The sequence below is a fragment of the Lontra canadensis genome, unplaced genomic scaffold (genome assembly GCF_010015895.1).
Source record: "Lontra canadensis isolate GAN:19392208 unplaced genomic scaffold, GSC_riverotter_1.0 scaffold2, whole genome shotgun sequence".
NCBI classification, from domain to species: domain Eukaryota; kingdom Metazoa; phylum Chordata; class Mammalia; order Carnivora; family Mustelidae; genus Lontra; species Lontra canadensis.
Window position 1 is genome coordinate 33,237,269 of NW_022630996.1, and position 26,065 is coordinate 33,263,333.

Below are 26,065 nucleotides of genomic sequence, written 5' to 3' on the forward strand. Positions count from 1 at the left end.
ATCTCCTCTCTGTCCCAGTGGATTTGCCTATTCTGGACATTTCATATAAATGGAATCATAACATACGTGGTCTTTGTGTCAGGATTCTTTTACTTAGTGTAATGTTTTCAAGGTCCATTCACGCTGTAACATGCATCAGTACTTCTTTTTATTGCCCAATAATACTCTGTTGAATGGCGAGACCACATTTTGTTTACCCATTCATCAGCTGATGGACATTTGAGTGGTTTACAACTTTTGGCTATTATGAATAATGTTTTTGTGAGCATTCATGTACAAGTTTTTGTGTAAATGTATGCCTTAACTCCAGCAGAATTGCTAGGTCATGTTTCCTAAATAACCTTTTAAACTTGCTTTTTTTGTGTTGTTCTTGGGCCCCATATGCCTATTCTTTGAATTCATACTCACTTCTGTGCTCAATGTTACCTATGACTTGATAGAAAGTTAATACATCTGAGACCCAGTTTAAAGTTCTTTGTTGAAATAATGAAAAAAAAACACTCAATAATTTTGAAAATAAAGTGATAATAAACTGAGTCGTAAGAATTCTTATTATATAGTGTTAACTACTAGATCATTTTTGCCTTTGCTCTCTTTTTACCAGGCATCTCAACTTTGAAGATTTACAAAGATTTTATTTTTCTTTTCCAGAATCGCAATGAAATAAAAAATGGCACTATCCTTCGGTTAACCACATCTCCAGTAAGTTGACCTGAGTGTATAGCTTTCCAGTAAATACTTTGCTCTCCAGTTCTGCTATATGTGATTAAAAGATGTTAACTTTTGAGGGTGATGTGAGTGCAAAACAGAAGATCTCTAGCATGTCCTGACATGTGGATTCTGGGTTGGCAGGAAGGTCCTTCCTTATATTTCCCATTACAGAGGAGGAAGCTTTTATTTCCGGTTAAGAGCAAGGAAACGGACTTCAAGGTTTGCGTTTGGTGGTCATTTCAGTAGCTCTTATATTACAGGTACAATAACTCCGCTGCCCTGATGGGTTTTACCCACCTGTTCAACATATCCACCTAATGCCCTCTAAGCAAATTCAGTCAACAAACAAAGGAAACAAACCCAAAGACAGCCCATTACCTCTCTTTAAAGTCGAGGTGTGTCTATGTGGAAAAGTGAGAGTGTTGAAGCATTTTCCAGTTCTGGCCAGTGATGACGATGATTGATAATAATGTAGTTTGCGAAATGCTTGCCACTTAATCTGTTCCAGTGCCAGCTGATCCGGATAAGACACTTTAAGAGCTGCTCACCAGAATGCTGTAGAATATTTAGGCCACTGTAGCTGGCTGTGTTGCTTATCTTCATCTTTCTTCCTTGCTTGTAGATACTTTGGATAGTAACATTAGCATATTTAAACTAGATTATTTCACAGTGCATTTTATTGCTTTCCTAAAAAATAATCTGCGCAAAATACACCAAGTGTTACTATTTTCACTCTGCATATGTGACAAAAACTGTGTCTAACTCTTATTTTCAGTTTCCACTGAAGCCATGTGGTAGGCTAAAAATAAATTTAAAAATTGGGAAAAGCATCTGGCTGAAGTTAAACTGTGGGTACTGTAACTACCACACATTCTTCTTGCTGAAAATTACGTTAGAGGGGCTTAGAAAATCCTAAACATTTTACCCAATAACATCTTGAACCTAAACACAGCGACAGGCTCCACAGAATACATGGCTGGAGTTGGCCAGACTGTCTTCTGATGCCTTCTTCTCCACTTACTGGAAGTCATCATTCATACTCATTTTTCAATGACCACATGATGAGCTGAGACATTTTTGTCTGACTTAGCATTGACCTTACTTTAGTCAGCATGAATTAATGCTAATTTGACATTTCTAGAGCATGGTTTCAGTTGGTTTTTGTCGTTGCTGTTTATCCTGTTACAGTTGCTCTTCTGTTGGCCGGCAGAAGGAGTACACCTTGCCTTTTGTTGGGTCTTAGAATTAGAGAGGCTTGGTTTTTACACCGAGATCTGCTCTAAGCCGAAGAAGATGTTCGTTCTTTTTTTTTATTGCTATGGGCTCATGAACAACATTTCCACAATGTGAGCCATTCCTTGGAAGAAGGTTAAGTGTTTGGCAGGGTGAGGTTTTTCAGCGCCCCAAAAGTCCGTCCTCTTCAGATTGTAACTGACACATTCTACACAGTATCATAAGATGGGGTCCACCTAGAGGATCCTGGTTTACGTGTTCTAAAGAGCAGGGGTCCCCAAGCCGAATCACTGGTGGAACTCTAAAAATGCTGCTGTTCTGGTCTCTGCAGAGAAACCAAATTACGATATCTAGAAGGAGGTCCAGGAATGTGCATTTTAAGCACGCATTTTATAATTTAGCTGTTAACCCTAGGGTCTAGAACTAGGTGTTATTCTATAAGCAAGATATTTTGGCTCTGTAAATGTCACTTGTTGTTAGTAGATTTTTTTTTATTATTTTATGTTTAACTGAGAAATATGGGTCAGCATATGCTAACTCTTTCACTTTTTATATACACACAAAAAATGTTAAAAAATAACATAACTGTCTCCATCAAATTTGCTAGGAAGTGTTAGTGTACCATAAAGAAATGAACAAATGGTGTTATACCATAAAAATGTTCAGTTCTTTCCTCTACCTTGGCTGAACTCTCCCTAGAGCCAGACAGAATGCACACACACCTACATGTGTATGCATGTGTGTGCACATACGTACACACACTCTTGCTTTAAGTGATGTGCATCTCTGCCAACTTCTGCCTCTGTGACCTTGGCTAAGTTGCATAACTTCTCTGGCCCTTCAGTTTCCTGTGTACAATGAAGATGGTGAGGACACCTACCTGATAGGATTACTGTGTAGATTAAATGAATTCCTTCTCGAGGGTATTTAGAACAGTGGCTCATAAAAAGCCCCAAGTAACTTTGCTGATTTTATTACTAGTATTAACAGCCCCAAACACTATTAGTCAGAATTAATACTGACAGCGAGATAATCTTTGAGTATTCCTTAATTATCATCATTTGTACAGTAAATGCTGACATCTTGCTTGGAGAAAAATGTATTTTTCAAGGAATTCAAAGTCATCCACTTGGTTTAAATACATGTTAATGCTGTATGTCCATTTGGAAATTGTAAGAACAATGTATCTTTGAGTGATTTTAAAAGATGAAGTGATTCTTGCTCAACTCTCCATTAACCCCCTTAAAAACATAGGATTTGGGGTTGGGGTGATTTGTCAGATATCTAGGGATCTGTGAGTGAGTAGAGAGTTCTTGTTCTCCTCCTTCCTTCTCCCCCTTCTTGTTTCTGATGCAGCGTGTCAGTTGATAGTTACGATGGGAGACTACCCTGTGTCTCTGACCAAGTTGGGGAGGGTGTGGGGTTCATTCCTGTCTTGGTCCCTGAAGATTTGGCCAGACCAGAACAGCAGCATTTTTAGAGTTCCACCAGTGATTCAGCTTGGGGACCCCTGCTCTTTAGAAGTCTAATTTTAGGCAAAGCAGCTAATTTGGTTAGTTTCTCTGCTGGGTCCCCTTCTCTCCTAGGGACTACTTCCAGATGAAGTGAAGGGGGACCTGGGCAGGGAGGGAGGGGTCCCTGGCCGTGGAGCCCAATGGGGTGGAGAACCTTTGCTGTCAGTACTTGGGTGGATTCCCTTCCTTCCGTCTGCAATCTTAACCCCGTTAGAGCTCACGGGGGGCTCCTTGGATCATTCTCAGGAGTTTCTGTTCAGAAGATACCTCACTGTTGGGGACAACTATCCCCTCTTCCTCTTCCTCTGAAATATAACATGTTTCAGAGAAGAAAGCAAGTAGCCAAGAGGGAGAATATGAAGATGGCAATGGCACATTGCAATTTTGAGTTAAATAATAAGTACAACAGATGTTGAGTTACTTCCATTAAGCAGAGAAATACAGGCAGAAAAATTTAATATTTTATTTTTCTTCCTATCTGCCCCAGCTGAAAAGTAGATATGAAAACCATTCCTGAAATCTAAACTGTAAGTTATTATCCAGAAGGTCAGCTCCTCCAATATATTTCCATCCCTCCCTGCCCTGGGTATAGTAGCCAAGGGCAGATGCCATAAAAAGAAGTCTAATTTTAGGCAAAGCAGCTAATTTGGTTTCCAAATTATTTTATTTTATGTTTATGCAGTAATTAGCCAATGCCTGTGAAACACATGGTGTTGAAAAGTGAAATTTATAAGCACCATTGTGTTGTGCTGGAAAATTTTCAGTAACTGGGAAAGATCACTTGGGCGTCTAATGAAGCTTTTGAACACGGTGTGTTGGCAGTTTTTAACGCAGAGTATTGACTGAACAGGTGAACGTGTTGCATAAATTTGTGTAATTGCTTAACTAAGCAAATAGCTTTTTGTCATTTGTAGATAATAATTTTACTTAAAAGGTAAATGTTTTCCCAATTTCCTCCTCCTCCCTGCCGCTCCAGTTCCATTTCTGGGGCTTTATTGTTTTTGTGCTCTTGCTTTTCCAAGAGATGGAAATATGGGCTCTGTCAGGAAAGTGTTGATTCCCGTCATGACGTTAACAGCCGTTGCCTGAAGGCAGAGTCATTATGGTTGGAAACCTGCCCTTGGTACAGAGTATGCATATGGTCTCGTGCTTTGGCCTCAGTGTCTTCGTTTTTCAACGAAACGGTAATTTTTTGTCAGTTGGGGTTTCCTCTGTGAACACTCTTCCCTTTGTTTTCGTCCTCAACGAGGCTCAAAACGCCCAACAGCTCCACGAACGAATTCAGTCGTCGAGTATGGACGCCAAGCTGGAGGCCTTGAAGGACTTAGCCAGCCTCTCCCGGGATGTCACGTTTGCCCAGGAGTTCATAAATCTCGATGGCATCTCTCTCCTCACACAGATGGTTGAAAGTGGCACGGAGTAAGCATCTTTTATTCAGACTTCGAGTCTGTTCTATTCTCTCCAGTATTCTGGGTATTAGTTACTTTCCTTGCACTTGCACTTTCTAGTTTTTTTTTTTTTTTTTAAGATTTATTTATTTATTTATTTGACAGGCAGAGATCACAAGTAGGCAGAGAGGCAGGCAGAGAGAGAGAGGAAGGGAAGCAGACTCCCCGCTGAGCAGAGAGCCAGACGCGGGGCTCGATCCCAGGACCCCGGGATCATGACCTGAGCTGAAGGCAGAGGCTTTAACCCACTGAGCCACCCAGGCGCCCCGCACTTTCTAGTTTTAAAGACCAGAAATTGACCGCTCCACTCCCCCAAATCCTTATGTTCCAGAGTCTTAGACCAGGTCAAAATAACATCCCTGAAGTGATTTTTTTTAAAAAAATTATCATTTGAGGGGCACCTGGGTGGCTCAGTCGTTTAAGCATCTGACTCCTGATCTTCACTCAGGTCTTGATCTCAGGGTTGTGGTTTCAAGCCCCATGCTGGGCTCTGTGGTGGGCATGGGGCTTCCTTAAAAAAATTATCATTTAAATGATGAAGTATATATCCTTAATTATTTAAAATTAAATACAGTAAGTATTTACTAAATACTGCATGCAAAGAGTGGAAGTTGGTAGAATTTAAGAAGATGTGAGGCTTGCCATTAAAAAATACATGGTGGCAGAATTCAAGTGACGTCTAATTCCTTCTGAGGGTGGGGAGTCCAGAGGTGGGACCAGTTACAGCTCACGGAAACCGACGGAGGGGGTGTCAGTGAGTGGGGCCTGAAGGAGTTTGAGTTCCATCATAGTCAGGAAAGGGATGGGCATTTCTCCTTGGGGAGCTCACATTCTCAGGGGAGGCTTTGATTCTGTGGTGTGATTGGGGAGTGTAAGGAGCCAGATGGGGCTGACTCTTGCATGTGTGGACAGATAGCTCCCCTGACCACCGGACACCAGGGTAGGGTTCTCAGGTATCTGCTCATTCCCAAGTGGTCAGGTGAGACTAACATTCACTATTAGAATATGTAAATTAGACCATGTGATGATGCCACAAAAGTTAATTAGATATTAATATGCTAAATCAGTGATGTGCAAAGTTGGTATAGATATTTATGAGGAAAGAGTTAAATGTCCCTGAGAATTGGGGTTTAAGCCCGGGCCGTTTACATGTCTCTTCAGTACCTGGTGATGCAAAGAATGAGTTGTTGACCGTGCGTGTTGCAGACCCATTTCAATCCTCTCCCTTCCTTCATTCTTTTGTTCCTTCGTTCTTTCCTTCCATCTCCTACAAGTGGCCTCTGCAGGTAGCACTTGTGACAGATTCTTTTTTTTTTTTTAATTGGCAAGCAGGCTTAGGTGATTTGGAGGGGGTTGATTGTAGACAGGTTTTGTTTATTTTTTTAATTTTTTAAAAAAGATTTTATTTATTTATTTGACAGAGAGAGAGATCACAAGTAGGCAGAGAGGCAGGCAGAGGGCTCCCATCTGAGCAGAGAGCCCGATGTGGGGCTCGATCCCAGGACCCTGAGATCATGACCTGAGCCAAAGGCAGAGGCTTAACCCACTGAGCCACCCAGGTGCCCCTGTTTATTTTTTTTTAATGAGGGCTGAAACTCAGCTCATTAAACGTTTGGCGAACGTCAATTTGGAGCAGAGCGGGAAAACTCAAATTCTGGGGTTTACAGGAATCTTGGGGTGCCTGCTATAAATTGGAGCTGGAGTTTGAAACGGCTCAGGGGAATTTGAGTAAGTTTTTGGATCTAAGGGACTTGACTAAGGAAAAGGAGAAAACGTTTCATCTGTATTGGATGCCCCAGGCTGAGGTGTGGTGCAGAATGGTTCGGATCCCTCATTCTTTGGTAAGAGTGAGCAAGGGAGTGGGAGCTGTGATTATAATCACCTTCTCCGGTCACTGTAGACGACTTCATGTGGGTGCCACATATGGAAGGTCCTGCAGAATCACTGATTGGGGTGGGACAGTGAGCCCTTAAGGGGGGGTGTACCCTCAGTCACATTTATAGTGTGTTAAATGAGTATATAAAAATGCCCCCACATTTATTATCTGAGTCACTGATGTATCGCAGGCAGGGTGCTAGAGCCAGTCGTAGTGTAACCTGCTAACACCAGGTGTTTTTATCACGGATACCTAAGTATCCAGGGGCTTAAGCTCTTGAGCATTCAGAATGATAGTGTTAATGCTTCTAAATTTAGCAGAATTGCAATCATAATTGCAATTATAGTGTGAAATATACTGAAAGCAGAGGTCCATGTGATTTATACCCTGAATAGAAGGCTGGGGCCGAGCTCTGGGACTGCCAAGGCTGGCATTTATATATTTTGGAAACGAGGAAAAATGCACATTAGGAGCTCTGGGGTTTTTTCTGTTGTTGTTTTTTGTTTTTTTAAATTTCCATTATATTTGTTTGCTAGGCAGCCATAACAAAACACCACAGGCTGTAGCTTACACAATAGAGATGTATTGTCTCATAGTTGTGGGGGCTGGAAGTCCACGATCAAGGTGTTGGCAGCATTGGTTTCTCCTGTGGTCTCCTCGGTTTGCTGGTGGCTGCCTTCTGGCTCTGCCCTCATGTGGCCTTTCCTCTGCGTCACTCATTCCTGAGTGAACCTCTCTGAAGGTCCACATTTCCTTTTCTTATAAAGACACCAGTCAGATTGGATTAGGACACACCGTCACGGCCTTATTTTAACTTCATCCCCTCTTTAAAGGCTCCGTCTCTAACTGCTGTCCCATTCTGAGGGACTGGGAGACAGGGGCTCAAGATATGAATTCTAAGGGACCGCAGTTTAGACTCTAACACCCCTCACAGGGACACTGTCCTTTCTGCTTGAGAAGAAAAAGAGTGAACACTGATGCTCTGTATTTGTCTTGTCAACATTATTGCTTAGTATCCGTGTCATTGCCTTGCCCTTTAATTCATCTCGACCTGTAGAGGGGCCCCCAAAGAGCCATTCCTCCTCGGACTGAGGACTGGGGAGGCACGTCTGAATTCTGTCTCCGTGTTGCACACAGATAACCAGAGAGGATGTTGACACAGCATGTGCTTTATGAGAACCGTTGTCATTGAATTCCTTTTTTTTTTTTGAAAAGCGTTATTATAGTTATTAGTATTTTAACAATTTGTGATCTGCAAGCCGTGTTAATTTGTTCCATGCAGCTGGGTTTCAGAGAGACAAACGACCCGAGGCCAGATTTTGGGCGAGTTCTGGTTTGTATTTCTCTCTCACGCGTTCCCGTTGCCCTCTGTTTCTGAGAGGAATGGTGTCTCTCTGACTCGCGTTTGGTGTCCTCCTCACCGACTCGTGTCACTTCAAAGTGAGGCTCCTTTCGGGGCTGGAGGAAGGAGGTGCTGGAGCCACGCGGCCTTCTGCCTCATTCTGCTGGATCCCACAGCTCATTTTAAGAAGCTGCTTATTCGATGCTCGGCCATTATTCCAGCTCTTTGGCTCAGATTAAAAAGATGAGAAAAAGACATTTTTTTCCTATAAGGAAGCCTGGCTTCTCAATTAAGCTTATAGCAAGACTTTAATTAATTAATAGGCAACTTTGGGAACAGAAACTGTACAAATTAAATAGATCCTGCAATTTGGAATATATTTCGCTGTGACTCCTGGGCACATTTCCAGCAGGGGAAGGCAGAGGTTGCCTGAGTAGGACCTGTGGAAATTTTTAAGAAACACTGAAGAAATGTAGCTGGAATTTTCCCCCTTACTTGGAACCATAATGACATTCAAAGATTACTCACCTGCTTGTCATTACTCAAGGCTGAGTTTTTAAAGGTCTCTCTCTCCAGTTGGTCCCAGAAGGGGCCATGGGGCAAAATGAGCAACAGAGGAGCAAGGGGAGTGTCACTTTGGCAGGGCATAGTGTCTAAAACCTGAACTGAATTTTTCCATCCTTGTGGAATTTAGAAATTCCCTTCCTAGTCTAAGCTTGAAACATATGTGTGGAAGCAAGTGAAGCTGTGGGGAAACGTGTTGGCTCAGCCTGAGTGAGGCAGTGGTGTCAGGTAAGGAAAGTCAAGGAATGGACAGTGTTTTTTTTAAAAGCAGGTACTTAGACACTTCTCTCAAGGGGTTAATATCCAAAACCTCTAAAGAGCTCATATAACTCAATAACAAAAAATAGCCCGGTTAAAAAATGGGCAGAGGGGAGTGCCTGGGTGGCTCAGTGGGTTAAGCCTCTGCCTTTGGCTCAGGTCATGGTCTCAGGGTCCTGGGATCCAGCCCCACATTGGGCTCTCTAATCATCAGGGAGCCTGCTTCCTCCTCTCTCTCTCTCTTTCTGCCTGTGTCTCTGCCTACTTGTGATCTCTGTCAAATAAATAAATAAAATATTTAAAAAAATAAAAAAAATAAAATCTATTAAAAAAAATGGGCAGAGTATCTGGATAGTCATTTGTCCAGAGAATACATACAGATGGCCAACAGGTACTTGAAAGAGGCTCCACAGCACTCATCATCAGGGGCAAGCAAACCCAAACCACAGTGAGAATTTAGCTTACACCTGTCAGAATCACTGCTGTTGAAACAAGAAATAACAAGGGTTGGAGAGCATGTGGAGAAAAGTGAACCCTTGTACATGGTTGGTGGGACCGTGAATTGGTACAGCCCCTCTGGAAAACAGTGTGGATGTTCCTCAAAACATTACAATTAAAACTACCATTTGATCCAGCAATTGGACAACTAGATATCTATCTGAAGACAATGAAAACATTAATTTGAAAAGGTACACACATCCCCGTGCTTATTGCAGCATTACTTAAAATAGCCAAGATACGGAAACAACTGAGATGTCCACTGATCACTGATGGATGAATGGATAAAGATGTGTGTGTGTGTGTGTGTGTGTGTGTGTGTGTGTGTGTATAGGCATACATATATATAGGTATGGTGGAGTAGTACTCAGCCATTTGTGACAACATGGATGGACCTAGAGGGTATTAAACTAAGTAATACAAGTCAGTCAAAGAAGGGCAAACACCATATGATTTCATTTACACATGGAATCTGAAAAACAAAACCAAACTAAGCCCAGACTTATCGTTACAGGGAACAGATTGGTGGTTGCTAGAGAGGAAAGAGCTTGGAGGGTAGGCAGGATGGGTGGCGGAGATGAAGAAGCACAAACATTCAAGTATAAAATAAACAAGTCACCGTGATGTAATGTACAGCATGGGGAATACAGGAAGTAACATTGTATTGACTTTGTATGGTGACAGATGGTAAGTAGACACTGTGGTGATCCTTTCACAATGTATTCAAATGTGGATTTGCTCTGTTGTATACCTGAAACTAACATGATATTGTATGCCAGTTACAGCTCAGTACATGAAAAATAAAATGAAATATTTTAATTGAAAGAAAAGAACCATACCTGCCACCCTGAGCCCAGTGTAGTGACTAACACTGCCTTTCTTGGGCTTTCAATAAAACACCATGTTCTTTGTCTGTGCCTCCACACACATGGTCAAGAGGATAGTTTATCTCGTGTCCTTCCAGTGCTAAACAGAAGAACAGGGAACATTTCCAAGAACGAAAGGGCAGGATTCTTACAGTTTCCTTCCCACTTGGCTACGTGACAGGAAAATTAACGCTGTTGGAATATGAGTAAGCTGTAGCACCACCCTGGGCAGAGAAGTCAAGAGAGAAAAAAAGTTAAATTCATGTGTTTGCAAAAAACTCAAGATAGTCTTTTGAATTAGCTTTCTATCCTTAATAAAAAAAGTTATATTATTTAAGAAATAAATATAAGTAACGGTGCCTGGGTGGCTCAGTGTTAAAGCCTCTGCCTTCGGCTCAGGTCATGATCCCAGGGTCCTGGGATCGAGCCCTGCATCGGGTTCTCTGCTCAGCAGGGAGCCTGCTTCCCCCCCCCCACCTCTGCCTGCTTCTCTGCCTACTTGTGATCTCTGTCTGTCAAATAAATAAATAAAATCTTAAAAAAAAAAGAAATAAATATAAGTAAACAGAGGAGGAAAATAAGAATCATTTGTAATCTGCCTTTCCAGAGACATTTTTAATATTGTGGTATATATCCTTTTTGCATTTCTTTTATATATATATATATATATATATATATATATATATATATATTTTAAGATTTTATTTATTTATTTGAGAGAGAAAGTGAGAGAGATCACAAAGGGAGAAGGAGAAGCAGACTTGCTGCCAACTGAGTGGAGAGCCCTGTGCTGGGCTCGATTCTGGGACCCCGGGATCATGACCTCACCCGAAGGCAGATGCTAAACTGAGCCATCTAGGCGCCCCATTTTTTAAATTTCTTTTAGGTATACGCACACATGCACAGGCTTTGCAAAAGAAGAATTACAATGTTCATACTCTTTGTAGTTGCCTTTTTATACCTAATAATATTTCCATGTAATTAATATTATTTCCATCATCATTTGTGGTGTTTGTATATTATTTCATTTTTAGAACTTTGTTGAGGTACAGTTGAGGTACAGTGTGACAATTTGAAGGATGTACACAGTATGGTTAACCATTCTACTGTTGTTGGACATTTCCATTATCTTGGGATCTTTTTCACGTTCTCTAATCAGTTTTTCTTCTAGAAAAATCTTTGTGAATATTTAAGTTATTTTGTTGGAATATGATTCCTGACTCAGAGGATTTTTTAAAAGATTTTACACATTAACACTTTTTTTTTTAAGATTATATTTATTTGAGAGAGAGAGAGAGAGCACAGTGTGGGGGGGAGGATCAGAGGGAGAAGCAGACTCCCTGTTGAGCAGGGATACCGATGCAGGACTCAATCCTGAGACTCTGGGATCATGACCTGAGCTGAAGGCAGTCACTTAACCAACTGAGCCACCCAGGCACCCTAGGATATACATATTTTAAAGCTGTTTTACAAATAAGAACAGCCCTGCAGTTCGTTGAAATATCCTTTTTTATACTTTACTACTTGTGGGGGAATCTGTCCATTTCTAACACCCTGGCCAGTACTGGGCTGGTGGTCCCTGAGGGATTCTAGCTTTCCTAAGAAAAATAGCAGTGAGATAGTGAGGGGTTCTCACTAATCTGGGGAATTTACAAGTGCTTTTTTTTTTTGGTTGAAGTCATTTCTCCAAAATTTGGCGGTATTAGAAACAGTGGAGAGAGTTCCAGAGTTTATTTGAGAGATATGTCAAAAGCTCTCAAGTTATTGTCTTAAAAAACAATGTTAATTGTATAAATTATTAGTCCCCTCCCCATTCTGTCCTCCATTTGGACACAGATGAGGAATTTTGATGGTGCATATGTATAGCTCTGTGTGTTTGTGTTCATAAAAATTGTTGTCAGCATTCATTAACACACAGACAGTTTCATATGAAACTTTCATTATGCGACTCATTTTTTCCAGGCCCGAATCAGAGCTACAGCCATTCCTTAGGAGATGTGAAAATTGATGTATGACTTGAATTAAGCACCTGAATGATGTCTTGGCATTGATGTTGCCTAGCACCCACAGTTGACAATGGATTTGTGGATTTTATTCATTTAGTTAAGTGTGTATTACTTGAGTGCTGAGTGTTTCTGACGTGGGGTGAGGCACACCGGAGAAGGTGTGTAGGGGAAAATACAAAGATGGATATGACAGTTTTGGGCTATGTGTGACCTTTTTTGAACTTCATCTTCACACAAAAGATGACTTCGTTTGTTTTTTTGAAAGTAACTTTGTTAACCTCTGTGGGCATGGATTCTCAGCTCTAACTTCACGCTCTTAATTCTAAGAATTTGGTGTCTCTCGTAAACCTTGGCTGTTCTGGAAGGCCTGAGCCAGGCCAAGCTGATGAGCAGCTAAGTACAGGTCACACGGTGCGTGTCCTGCACTTCACCTTGGACAGAGGCCACAGGGAGGAGCCAACAGCTCTCTGGACAGAAAGAAGCTGCTCCGTGTGGTCTTGGGGCCCCAGCTGTGAAGTCCGCTGGGTCTCCCCAGATCATCTGCCCGATTTCTTGGATTCTGCACTCCGCAGAGTGCAGGGAGTTCCAACTGGAACAGCCCTTCTGGGGCCCGGCCAGAAATTTGCATCATGAACCCGGAAGAGGTCGGTCCTCTTGGGCTTTGTCAGCGGTTGTGCAGCAGAAAATTCCTTACACTGGATCTTCCCCCTTCCCAGTGCTCTTTGCTTTGTCCCTGGGTCTTTGTCTATCTGTGCAGCCATACCCCAGCAGACTCCAAGTCAAGGGTGCATGATAGTCCAGTGAGGCCAAAGAAGAGACCCAGAGACAGCAGTCGAGACAGGTTGATTGGGGAAAGTTGTAAACAAGGAGGACCGAAGCAGTGAAGAAAGCGTCGGCTGCTGGGATCTCTGTGCAGCTAGCTTTGACAGCACAGCAGCTTAGCCTGGCAGCTATCTTCGGCCTCTCCCTTCTCACATGGCCAGCGTTCCAAGGAGATCAAGGCCTGCCATCTGGACACCCTTCAGTGCAAAGGAGACGCTCTGGGCTGGGCATCTCCAGGAGCCCCTGACCCTGAAGCCTGGACAACACATTCTTCTACACATTCTGCTTGATGGGAATATAGAGGGAGGTGGGATCGGTATGTTCTCAAGATAGTGATTAACAGGGACGTTCAGGGTGAGCTTGCCCAAGCTAGCTATTCAGTATCACCCTGGAAGCAAAAATGGAAACAAGAGAAGGTCTCACAGCCTGTTTAGAGAGGAGATTGTCTTCTGCCAGGGAACAGAATTCTGTACCTTGATTCAGGTGAGAGGCTTCTGGCTACCCTGAAATAATAAGCCTTTCTAGACTCATTTGTTCCTGGCCTATTTCTTTTAAAAATGAGTATATTGAGAGAGAGACAGACAGACAGAGAACACAAGCAGGGGGAGTGGGAGAGGGAGAAGCAGGCTGCCCGCTGAGCAGGGAACCTGACACAGGGCTCTATCCCAGGACCCCGGGATTATGACCTGAGCCAAAGGCAGATGCTTAACGACTGAGCCACCCAGGTGCCCCCAGGGGAAAGACTTTTATACAGAAGAGGAGGAAGCAAAACAAAGCAATTATTTGACTGGCTGCAACTTAGAGTCTGGCTGGATGTTTGTGATTGGTTGTCCATAGATAGCATTTTTTGTTTTTTGTTTTGTTTTGTTTTGTTTTCAACCTTGTAGCATTTACAGGCTTAGATTTTGGTTTGCTTATATAGGCCTCCAGCCTCAGGGCCACCCCAGTTAATGGCCTCCTTGTTTAATTAACTGAACAGTTCCCTACTTACTGGAAGAGTGGCAAGATCAAGTCTCACACTTGTCTCTCTTGTGTCCGGATATCACCTTTGCACCAGGTGTTCCTTCTTTTTCTGATCTCGTTCCATAAGAAATGATTCCTTAAGGGTTTCCTTTTCTCTCCTGATTTTGGCCCGTTTTAAGATGATAGGTCAGCCGCTTTTAGAATTTCCTCCAGTTTGGGTTTGTTAAAAGGGAATTCATTACAGGTGATTTTTAGAAAACAATAAAAGCCTGGCTCTCACACAGATATAAAACTGGACACGTGTTCAAACAATTCTACTCCTGTGAGGTGAGGGAATGGGGCAGATGTTTTAACGGTTTCAAAGGAGAAGTCAAAAGGGCACCAATTCATGTGAAGCAAAGGGATGTTGAAATCAATTGTAAGTTGAGGCAAACTGCATTTTCACCTGCAAGGAGGAAGTCCATAAAATCACTGCGAGATGGGACTACATGTACATATTCACCAGCTGCCTACACTTAGAGACAACTGGGCTGGTGTTTGAGAACTGGGAAGAGAACGCAGTTTCCCATTGGAACACAGGTGTCTTTATCTGCAGGTTTATCCTGTGTTGATTTGTTGTTGTAAACCCATATTGTACGTCTTTGGCTGGAATATCACCAATGCTTGTGGTTTCTCCATTACAGCCTGTGGATGGACTCAATGTCTTATCACTGGTGTTCACTTTGACCACTTAAGAGAGCACTTTCCGGGAGTCTCTCCTGTAACACGTTTACCTCACCTTGTAATTAATTAATAAATAATTTTGGAATGGTTGTGGGCTGGAGGATAGAAAAGAGTACAAATCAGATTTGAATGTTTTCCCCCAGAGATTTGGCTCTGCAACAGTATCAGCACACCACTCTTTGAAACAGTGGACTCATTTGGTCCTGTTTAATTCAGTATGCTGTGATCTGCCACTGTTATTATTTATTTTGGTGCGCAGTCTGTCCCAGATTTAGCTATGGAAGCTTCAAGCAGCATTCCATGCCCTTCTGACCTGTCTCCCATTATTCTCTGGGCACTTTGTTCCTTTCTGGCTCAGGGAGCTGTTCCAGGCTTATCTAGAACTTTCCTTACTTCAGTTCTGGCAGGAGTCATTTCTACAAGGAAACCAGTTCCTTTTAGTGGATGGTAGTGCTCAGCCCCTGGGAGGGGGCCCACCCTCTGCTCAAGTGTGCCTCCCTGTGGTGGGCTGGTCACCTACTACTTCTACCCTGCCCAGAGGCTTTTTGAGGGAGAGAAGGAAGGAAGCTAGTAAGTTGGTTTTTTTTTTCAAAGACAGGTCAAGGTGGGGGATGGGAGGAGGAAGAAGATGGCTATATGCATTTTTTTATACCTCCTCCCTTCCCCTGATTTACCAAACACAAGATCTGATCTCCTGTGGTCAGTTAGGTTTCTGAAGTGGTTACATTTTATGTGGATGAAAATGAAACTTCACTTCATCTGAAGAGCCAAATCATTCATCAGCTGCTTATTATCTACTCTGCACAGACCTGACATAGTACTCAGTCACGGTTAAGGCCTCTGCCTTTAGGGGGCTGGAAGAACAGTGAGATGTCCTACCTAAGTCATACTACAGCTGATGTTTCTCTTAGCACGTGGGGGTAAGAGTGCCGCCCTCGGTCTGGTCAAGGAAGGGGAATCAGAGGTCAGGAAGGGTTCCCAGAGGAGCCTAGAAGCTGGGGAATTTGGAGTAGAACTTAGCTAGTTGGACAAGCTGGTTAGATGGGAAGGGTATTCAAAACAGAGGGAAGAACATACTTAAGACCAGAGAAATATGGCAGACTGGAGGGATGGGAAGTGGTTTGATAGGATGAACATCACTTGTTTCTTCATCTTCTTGACCTCAGTTTTTAAAGAAGCATAGTGGTCCTTTCTTGCATTTTTTGCAGGGTACTATCACAGAGTTCCATCTGTTGTCCAAGACTAGTGCAGTATCTTGTGATACCTTCCCTGCAAAGAGGCAGTCTTTTCTCAAGAAAAGTCAAAGTGGAATTAGTGGGCATTTTCCCAAAGAAAGATAATCAATTATTTATTCAGTGTTGAGCTTATACTTAAGAATTGGTCTAGTACCTTTTGGCTCCACTTTTTTTTTTTTTTCCATTGAAAATATGCCCGGTCTTATATCTAGGGATTTTCTCCCCTCTGAACACATACTCACTCTGATCTAAATGGAGTGTTCTGGTTGCCTTTACTCTTAAATTAATGCAGCGGGTTGGTTACAGTAGTTTAGTTCCTATCTTTTGATTGTTTCTTATCATTGGGGGAATACCAGTTTATTACTTTGAATAATGTTTTGAAATGAATAAAGTCATTTACATCATGGCAGTTACATCTCCCCTATACGTAATCCTGACCTTTCTTCAAGATATGTTCTTTGTGTAAAAATTATTGCTTTCAAACATGCTCCTCATATGTTTTTTTTTTCAAATTTTGCAGACGATACCAGAAATTGCAGAAGATCATGAAGCCTTGGTAAGAATTTATGATCAATTAATATAGACGATGTAACACTTCTTCTTCTCTGCATAATTAAACCCTGTCCTCTGACTGACCTTATAACTATGCATCTAGATATTTTGAGTAAGTGATTTTTTTTTCGCTTGTTTGATATTCTTACTAACAGGTTCTTCAAAAATTTATCCCCCCCCACTTTTCTTTTGGTTGGTCATCAGAGGATATTTTATGTTTGTCGCCACTCAATGATTAAAACAGAATTGCTATCCTTCTCCGGGAGCAAGGCTAGGCATAATTTTATGTATTACTTTAAACAAAAACTTCCTTTTTTGTGGCCTCTCTGATGTTCAAAGTTAAAAGTCTTTGATTTTCTTCAGTGGCTCAGTATGAAAAAGATCCACATTAAAAAAAAAAAGTTCAGGATTGAAGTATGGTATGAAAATTATTTACTCGGAGTCTCAGAAAAAGTGTTCAGTCCCCTCTCAAGTGAATTGCATGATAATTGTGTCTGGAGATCTCAGAACTTCTTTCTTAGCGCTTTTCCTCATCGGTGCCTTTCTTGTCCACTGAGGAAGGTGAGTCCAAACAGGGTCTAACAAACTCTCTCCAGTGGGCAGAACAAATTTCCATTTTGCCAAGTTGTTAAGCAGATAATTTCAATTTGAGAAGCAAGACTGAGCAACATCTGAAAATGTGTGTCTTATTTTTTCAGTCCTCAGAGAAAATTCCAATCGCCTTCAAGTGCATAAAACTGGTCTCAGTCATTCACCTTCCCCTACCCTTCCACATAGAAAAGAAAGTATATACTCCTTAGTTACTAAATCCTAATAAAGTGGAAAGCACTACTGAGTTTTTAGGGTAAAAATTTTTAAATATTCTTTTGATATATGTATTTAATATAGTAGGCACACTTAATGGTAATGGCAATAGAAGCCCTCTTTTATGAGAGTTTGTTCTGGGCACTGTCTCAATGTTTACACTCATTACTTTTTTTTTTTTTTTAAGATTTTATTTATTTATTTGACAGCTAGAGATCACAAGTAGGCAGAGAGAGGAGGAAGGAGGCTCCCAGCCGAGCAGAGAGCCCGATGCGGGGCTCGATCCCAGAACCCTGGGATCATGACCTGAGCCGAAGGCAGAGGCTTTAACCCACTGAGCCACCCAGGCACCCCTACACTCATTACTTTTAATCCACACTTCTATCCACCGCACAAGATCAGTATAATGAGAATTACTTCATTGACGCAGAAGTTAAAATCAGGTGGTGGAGATGGGACTCAAACTGAGTTTTTCTCTAGCAACCTCGTACGACTTGCTAGTGTCGAAGAATTTGGGGGCTCTGAAGCCAAAGTAATTTCTTAAAATTTATCTGCCAATAATTTTAATCTTTTGGTATGTAGGGATGCTGGAAGTGTGACTACATGTGAACCATGATTTTCATTTATCAAGCATAGAATAAATCAGTGTTCAGGGCCTTCATTCTGGTAATGGCAGAATATCTTAATTAGACTAATATGGATAGCAATTACAGAATCTGGACAAAATAGTGTAAACAAAAACACCTAAAAACAACTGCTTGAAGGAACTGGATAGCAACCCAAAGGAGACAGAAAGAAGGAAGTCAACCCTTGGAAGAACAAATGAGTCTCAGATGAGATTTATGTGTTTGTAGCTTTTCCCTGAAGATCCCTGCTCCGTAGTTAAAATGCATGGAGTGGCTGAAAGCCTGAGTCTTGGTAGGACACTAAGAAGGTATAGTTTGGGGCTGATGGAGCAGCTACCTCATGAGGGGAAATCCATGAAAGGAGGGAAGTTCAGAGGATATGAGACCCTATATCTATATACATCCACCTGTAAAATCGGCCCAAGTCAGTAGTGTGAATGTGTGTGAGAAACCAGGGGGCCTGGTAAAAACAGCAACTGGAAATGAAAAGAATTGAGAAGAGATTTAAACTGCCATTCACTACGAATTTGGGAGTTTGATTCTAGCTAGGTTTGTTCCTGCTCTAACAAAACATTCTTCAGAAGAATAAAATTGAAATTTTGAGACTTGGCGGTCTTTTATTCCCAGTGTTCAGAATATAATAAAAAAAGAAACAACTAGATATGTGAAGAAGAAGAAAAGATGACTCATTCTTAAGAAAAACAAAATAAAGCAAGTACCAGAATCTGAGTCTGAGATGACCCAGGTGTTGGAATTAGCAAATGAAGATTCTAAAGCAACGTTTGTAACTATATTAAAAGAAGAAAGTATTTCTGTGATGTGTGCACAGATGAGAAGTCTTAGCAGAGAAATGGAAACCATAAAAAAATAACCAATTGGAGATTATAAAACTGGAAAGTGTAATACTTAAAATGACAAATTCACTGTATGGGAGTTGAAGATAGCAGAAGAAATAGTAACCTTGAAGACGTGTCAGTACAAATTGTTCAGTCCGAAGAATAGATAAAATGAATAGAGAGTAATTGATCTGTGAGATTATAACAATTGATTTAAACCACATTTAATGCGGGTCTCAGAAAGAGAGAAGAGAATGAAGCAGAAAAATATTTGAGGAAATAATGACAGTTTCCAAAATTTGTTGGAAAACATAAATTTATAGAGCTAAGAAGCTCAGTGATCCTAAGTGGGTTAAGTAGGAAACTGTTATCTGGAAACATTATGGTCAAACTTTTGAAATTTAAGGAATTTTATTTATTTAGATTGAGTGTGAGCTGGGGGGTGGGTGGGGAGAAGAAGGGCAGAAGGAGAGAGAGAATCCCAAGCAGATGCTCTGTTGAGCATGGAGCCGGACCCTGGACTCGATCTCATAACCCTGAGATCATGACCTGAGCCAAAACCAAGAGTTGGATACTTAATCAACTGAGCCGTGCAGGTGCCCCCAGCACAATATCATTTTTTAAAAGGAAATTGCAAACCAATCCTAAAACTGAAAGGAAATGTGTAGGACCTAGAATAGGCAAAACAGTCTTGGAAAAAGCAACAAAGATGAACCAAGTTGGAGGATTTCATTAACTGACTTCAAGACTTCTATAAAGTTACTAACACACTGGGAATTTGCTATAAGGGGGTAGACAGATCAAAGGAACAGAACAAAGTCCAGAACTGATTTGCAGCTAAATTTTTAACAAAGGAGCCAAAAGAACGTTTGCACACGAGTCAGGCTATGAAAATGAAGGCCAAGGGTGATTTAGCAATTTTTAACCTTTTATGTGTATAATTTTTACCACATACAAGAGAAAACATTTGGAAAAATTCAAAGGGCAAGGCAGAACTGTATTCATTAACTTTGGGAATTAAGGATATAGTGAGTATGATTTATTGATAAGTTTAAAAGTGGCCTTCACTTCCATCTTCTCTCCACCTCTGCCCTGGGAATGGCCCTCAGTCAAAACATTTGGAGGCACTATTCTTTTATAAATTTAGCTGCTTAAATTTGAAACGCTTCAAGATTGGCTTTATTTAGTTGGAATGAAGATGGTCTCTACTGAGTTGATGAGAAACATTTATTTGAATCATTCCAACACACATGGTGTGTTGGCTGTGACATGTCTCTCACCAGAATGTAAGTTTGCAGTCGGCTTAATTTGTGGCAGTCGGTACTGCAAAATCTTTAGCTTAGCACTTTATAAAAAAACAAATAAAGCAAACAAATAAAAGTGCTGCTGCATGTGCCATGTGGTTGGGTTTTACTCAAAACCCTTTTAGCCTTGATCTTGTGCGCGTGGCATTGACTTGGAAAGAGAGCCTTTCTCCTGCCTTTGCCTTTGGAGCCTCAGTCTCTCCTCTAGGGGTGAGAGTCAACATCTATGTTGGGGTTCGATAAGAGCTTTTATAGCTGCATTATTTGAAATTAGATGATTGATTTAGAATGTAATAAAATTTTAGCATGGCCATTTCTCTTTTCAATTGAGGATTTGAGTTTGAATTAAAAAAAAAAAATTCTCTCTTGTGGAAACCTAGTATGCCATCTAGCAACCAGTCACAGAGAATTATATTTATGTTCTATATGCACTCTCTCTATATGTAAGAGTATTATATATGTGTGTGTATATTTTATAATGTAATAAATAATATAACACCTATATTTAATAATATCTTTATATGATATAATATAAAATGGAATTGTATGGTCTGATTACATATACAATATATTTTTTTTAAGATTTTATTTATTTATTGGACAGACAGAGATCACAAGCAGGCAGAGCAGTAGGCAGAGAGAGAGAAGGAAGCAGGCTCTCCACTGAGCAGAGAGCCCGATGCGGGGCTCGATCCCAGGACCCTGGGATCATGACCTGAGCTGAAGGCAGAGGCTTTAACCCACTGAGCCACCCAGGTGCCCCACATATACAATATATTTTAAAATATGTGTATAAATAAGATATTATTATATAATATTTCTATAAAATATGAATACAAATAATACAACACTTATATACAATGTTATTAGATGGACCAAGGGAGCTATCCCTACTCTGGGCATCTTAGTGTGTGATGTGGAAGGAGCTTCTCCCACTTACCAATTAGTCATACTTATGGAAGACAGCAAAGCCCAGAAAGGCCTATCAACAGTTGCAGAAATGGCACTCCACCTCCTTCACAACCATGGAGATTGAAATCCTGGGCCCAAAAGCAAAGATTGCAGATTTGGAAACCAAGTGATACCTTTTCTCTTTCTCTCCATCTTTCCTCCCAAGTCCTTGCAGCCTGTCTGAGGAGTCCACGGGCAGAGTTCCAGAGTATTTGAGGAAGCAGGGCAATCCCTAGGGCTTACTAAGGTCACTCAGAGTATGGGCCCTTCCAGTGGGGACCAGGGTCATTTTACCTTCGGATAATTAGAGAGCATAAATTACTTATATTTTGTTTCTAAAGCAGCTAAGGAAGACGAACACCCTCTCTGTTATCAGCCTCAGCTAGCTCCAGGGGGTGTAAAGAAGGGTTTGATTGCAGTAGTGTGTGCTTTCCTTTGTCACTGTCTCAGTGCTGGTGCTGTTGAGTGACAAGATGAGGCCGTGTTTCCACTGTACGGAGGCAGCGGGTGCCATTCTCCAATGTCATTTACATGGGAGTCTTGTAGAGTTGAGATCTTTGAGCTTGCCAGGTGTAAGCAAATAGCAACAATTAGTTACTATATGCTTGTTTTCCCCCTTTTTAAGCAAAAAAGAAAATAAATTAGCTGATAATGGTGATGACTAATGTTATAATAAAGTAATACATTAGCTAATACTGTTTACTGTGAGTACTGTACATTATCATGTAATAACGTTTTCACAGCAATACTAATGCCGACACACTTTATTAATAAGTCTTACTAATTGCTTTTATACCTGACTTTCTTATTTTCCTGAGGCAGTTTCTTTTTTTGTTTTGTTTTGTTTTATTTTTCCCCCACAATCTGACATCTGGATTTTCTTGTGATTCATTGTAGAGTCATTTCTGGATTTTTTTGGTAACCTTTCTTGCTACTCTTTTTAACCCCTTTTTCATCTTTCTACTGGTTATATATTCTGCTTCAAGTACGTTTGGGTTTTTTGATTTGGAATTTATGTTGGGGGATGTGCCACCTGGGGAATCACCTGTGAGATTGGTATTGCCAGTCTGTGATTCAGAGAAGCCTTTAAAAAAAAGTAGTTCTTGCCTGAATGGTTTGGCTTTCCTTGTTTTCCCCTCCCACCCACCCAACACCCTCCCCCACCCCCACTGCCCCCTGGCTCCAAGGACAGAGAATCCTTGACAGAACGAAGGCAAACATTTGAAGATCTTGGACTGTGTTTACCTTCCTACAAGATCACTTTTGTGTAATGGATCACAGCTAACACATGTTGCTACTATGCTACACACTGCGGGAAGGGCTTGAAGCCTGGTGGCTTGTTCTGTCCCCCCAGAAATCCCCGAGTCAAGTATGACCACCACCACTGTCAGTAAGGAAACTGAGGCACAGCCTGAGTCAGTAATTTGCCCATCGAGTGCTGGAGAGGAGACTGCTGTCTGACTCCACGGAACGGTGTCTATCCGTTCCATCCCATCCTCTCTGATCTCTGGCAGCTTCGGATCACGGTCTTCTCCTGACAGCCTCGCAGCCTCCCAAGTGAGGCGGAATTCCCAAGGTCATGCCCGAGGTCATGGGCCCCTCTCAGGAAACTGACGAAGCTGCTTTCAAAGAAGGGGGAGTCTGTTTTCTGTTCTGTTAGCACAAAATAGATAATAGCACAAAATATTCTAAATAGCACAAAACAGTCTAAGCATTCCATGAGCCTTTGTAGTATAGCAGTTGTGGCATGACGGAGTCTAGAGATTCAAAATCTGAGCAACCAGCTTCGTTTATTTATTGTTTTAAATCAAGCGTGTGAATCTGTGAGGTTGTGTGCGGTGCAGACATCCTGGTGGGCCTCATTCAGGGTACTTGGAGAGAGTACTCCCTTTGAGACTTAGCATTGATGATGACGATGATTTACAGTAGAGGTGAGTTTCTGTAAAAGATTCTGAGTGTCTGTTAAGTGTTGTTTTGAGAACATTAGAAACCAGGGTATTGTCTGATCAGGGACAGGAGTGGAGCTGTTTTAAAAGGATAGTGCTTTTGCCTGAGTGTGTCTGATCTCTGTTTTGATTTCTAACCCACACATTAGACCCTCCAGACAGCCCTCCAAATCACAGCAAGTCTATGGCCAGCAAATAATGATTATTTTCACAGATAGTCTATAATAAAGATAAAGTGCGGTATGCCTGGGTAACGCAGTCAGTTAGGTGGCTGCTTTTGGGTCAGGCCATGATCCCAGGGTCCTGGGATTGAGTCCCTGCATCAGGCTTCCTGCTCAGTGGAGAGCCTGCTTCTCCCTCTCCCTCTGCCTGCTGCTTCCCCTACTTGTGATCTCACTCTGTTAGATAAATAAATAAAGTATTTAAAATAAAGATAAAATGCTGGCCAGTGTAATATAGAAATGAATATGTTTATTTGCATATATATTTGTATCTGTGTGTTCGTGTGTGTGTGAGCACTCCTCCAAACACACACACATGCACGTGTATATACAGACTGCTCAAATCCTCTGCAAAGTGCTAATACTCTTACTGGAATTATTTCTGATTATTAGCTACCCATGAATAATAAAAGAAGCACATTGCCCTCTCTTGGCTAAGAAGCTTTAAGCGATCTTTCACTGAATACTTACATGCTACACATGTTATTAAGTACAGTACAAACAGTCCTGTGTTAAACAGGTGTCACTCTTTAGTTTTTCAACTGGGAAGACAGAGGCTCAGAGATATTAGGGAATAGTGAGACATAGTGAGACATAACTTAACCAGAGTGAGAGTCAGTAGGAGTTCAGTTCTGTGCCACTGAGGCCCTGGCTTTCTTCGTCAAGCCCACCAGCCTCCTTCCCTTTAAATCACTTTTTTTGTTTTTAAAGATTTTATTTATTTATTTGACAGAGAGAGACCACAAGTAGGCAGAGAGGCAGGCAGAGAGGGAGGGGGAAGCAGACTCCCTGCTGAGCAGAGAGCCCCATGCAGGGCTCGATCCCAGGACCCTGAGATCATGACCTGAGCCAAAGGTAGGGGCTTAACCCACTAAGCCACCCAGGCGCCCCTTGACTCACATTTTTGATGAAGTTTCCTATAGCCCAGCTGTTTATCTCAGTGATCTTCCACAATTCTGTTGTATTCACTTTTCTAAAGCTTTCTAACTTCTGTGCCTGTCCTTGGGCTCAGCTCTTGGCCCATCTCCATTAATCCTCTTTGTGTTTTCCAGCTTTGGAGACATGCTGTCCTTCACCCTGACGGCCTTTGTTGAGCTGATGGACCATGGAATAGTGTCCTGGGATACGTTTTCAGTGGCATTTATTAAGAAGGTAATGCAGACTGTGCTTTTCTAAGGCTTCATTTACTTTCATGTTGCTCTGCTTTGGAGAATATTGTGTCATTGTGTCCTTTGGTTTCTTTGTGTTAAAGGTAGGTGTGGTTGTTGAGAGTATAATGAATATGGGGGTCTGGTCACCTAACTCCTCTGTGGAGATGACATTGTCCCCCCACCAGGATCATAAAGGCTGGGACGTGAGAACCCACAGTCAAGGGAAATCAAGGTGTCATATTGTTAACACCCGCAGATGCAGTCCCTGTGGATTCCCTGTCCAGGACTTGGTTGTTTTCAAGACCTAAGCAGAGTTCCTTCTGTTCTTCTTAAACCTTCTGCCCTCAATGAGGTATTCAGGCAGCAGGAAAGAGGCAGAGTATATTGATCTCTTACGTCCGTGAGTTTAAAGCGGGGATGTAAGAGAAGGGGGTGTGCTTGGTTTCATCTTCTTACGTTGAGCTCACTTACTTGTAATCACAGTGCAGTAAAGTGTCTGGGATTGGAGCCTCCTTCTTTAGGAGGGAGCTAATAAAGGGCTGGAAAAGTGGACTTGGTGTGGGAACAGCTCCCACCGTTCCCTGCAGTTGCGTTGTGTTAAGAAGCATTTGCAAACTTATAATTCTGTTTACAGTCTTTGAACAAGTAAGTAGTTCTGCCTTGATAATTCCTAAATATGATGTTGGATCATGGATCATTATTATTTAATAACTTATTTTTCTTCTCTCTGTAATTGTGAAATGATTTATAAGAGTATTGGCATTTTTCTTCCTATTGTATTGGCAGTAAAGAGGTGTTTGGAATTCATTAATTTATTTTATAAGTATAGATTTCTTGGAAGAGTTTTTAAAATAAAGACTTTCAGAGAATCTGTGAAAAAGCTAGAAAGTCAAAGCGAAATCCAGAAGAGCCACTTGAAATTTTTAAATGTTTCATGTTGAAATCATGTAGACTTATAGAAAAGTTGTACAAAATAATACAGAATGTTTCCATATGCCCTTTATCCAGCTTCCCCTATGTTAACATTTTGCATAATGATGGTACAGTGAACAGTGGTGTGATATCATTACCATTTTTATTTTGGCTTTGCCATTTTTTCTAATAATGTCCTTTGTCTGGTTAAGGACCTGATCCAGGATCCCACATTGCGTTTAGTTGTCATGCCTCCTTAGTGTCTTCCAATCTGACAGTTCCTCCATTTTTCCTGGTCTTTTATGACTTCGACAGGTTTGAAGAGTACCAGTCAGTTATTTTGTAGAATGTCCTTCAATTTGGGTTTGTTTGATATTCAATGGTTAAATTAAGGTGGTGCATTTTTGGCAAGAGTAGCAGAGAAGTGATATTGTGTCCTTGTCAGCACATTGTACTGTGGTACATGATGTCGACAGGCATTAGTAATGGTGACGTTGACCTTGATTATGTGGTTGAGGTGGTTATCTCCTGGGTCCCCTCGTCCTGAAGTTTCTCCTTCTCCTTTTGAAATTAATCCATATCTTGAAAGACATACTGCCTTGAACTGAAGGGTACAGGAGAGCCCTAGTCAGCTGAGTGAGGTGTTGGGAATGGAAGCCCCACAGATCGGATGCTTGCATGTGTTGTGTATGCATTTCAGACG

The 26,065-nt window shown here is 41.5% G+C and overlaps 1 protein-coding gene across 9 annotated transcripts in view; it reads left to right on the forward strand.

Moving 5' to 3' along the window:
- The window catches only part of ELMO1 (engulfment and cell motility 1), a 521,237-nt gene that overhangs the window by 158,302 nt on the left and 336,870 nt on the right, over positions 1 to 26,065 (forward strand). For all 9 annotated transcript variants that reach the window (XM_032871418.1, XM_032871458.1, XM_032871410.1 and 6 more), the window contains 4 exons: positions 652 to 702; positions 4,708 to 4,877; positions 16,580 to 16,615; positions 24,352 to 24,451. In XM_032871418.1, the coding sequence (XP_032727309.1) occupies positions 652 to 702; positions 4,708 to 4,877; positions 16,580 to 16,615; positions 24,352 to 24,451 (357 nt within the window). The remainder of the gene's footprint in view (positions 1 to 651; positions 703 to 4,707; positions 4,878 to 16,579; positions 16,616 to 24,351; positions 24,452 to 26,065) is intronic.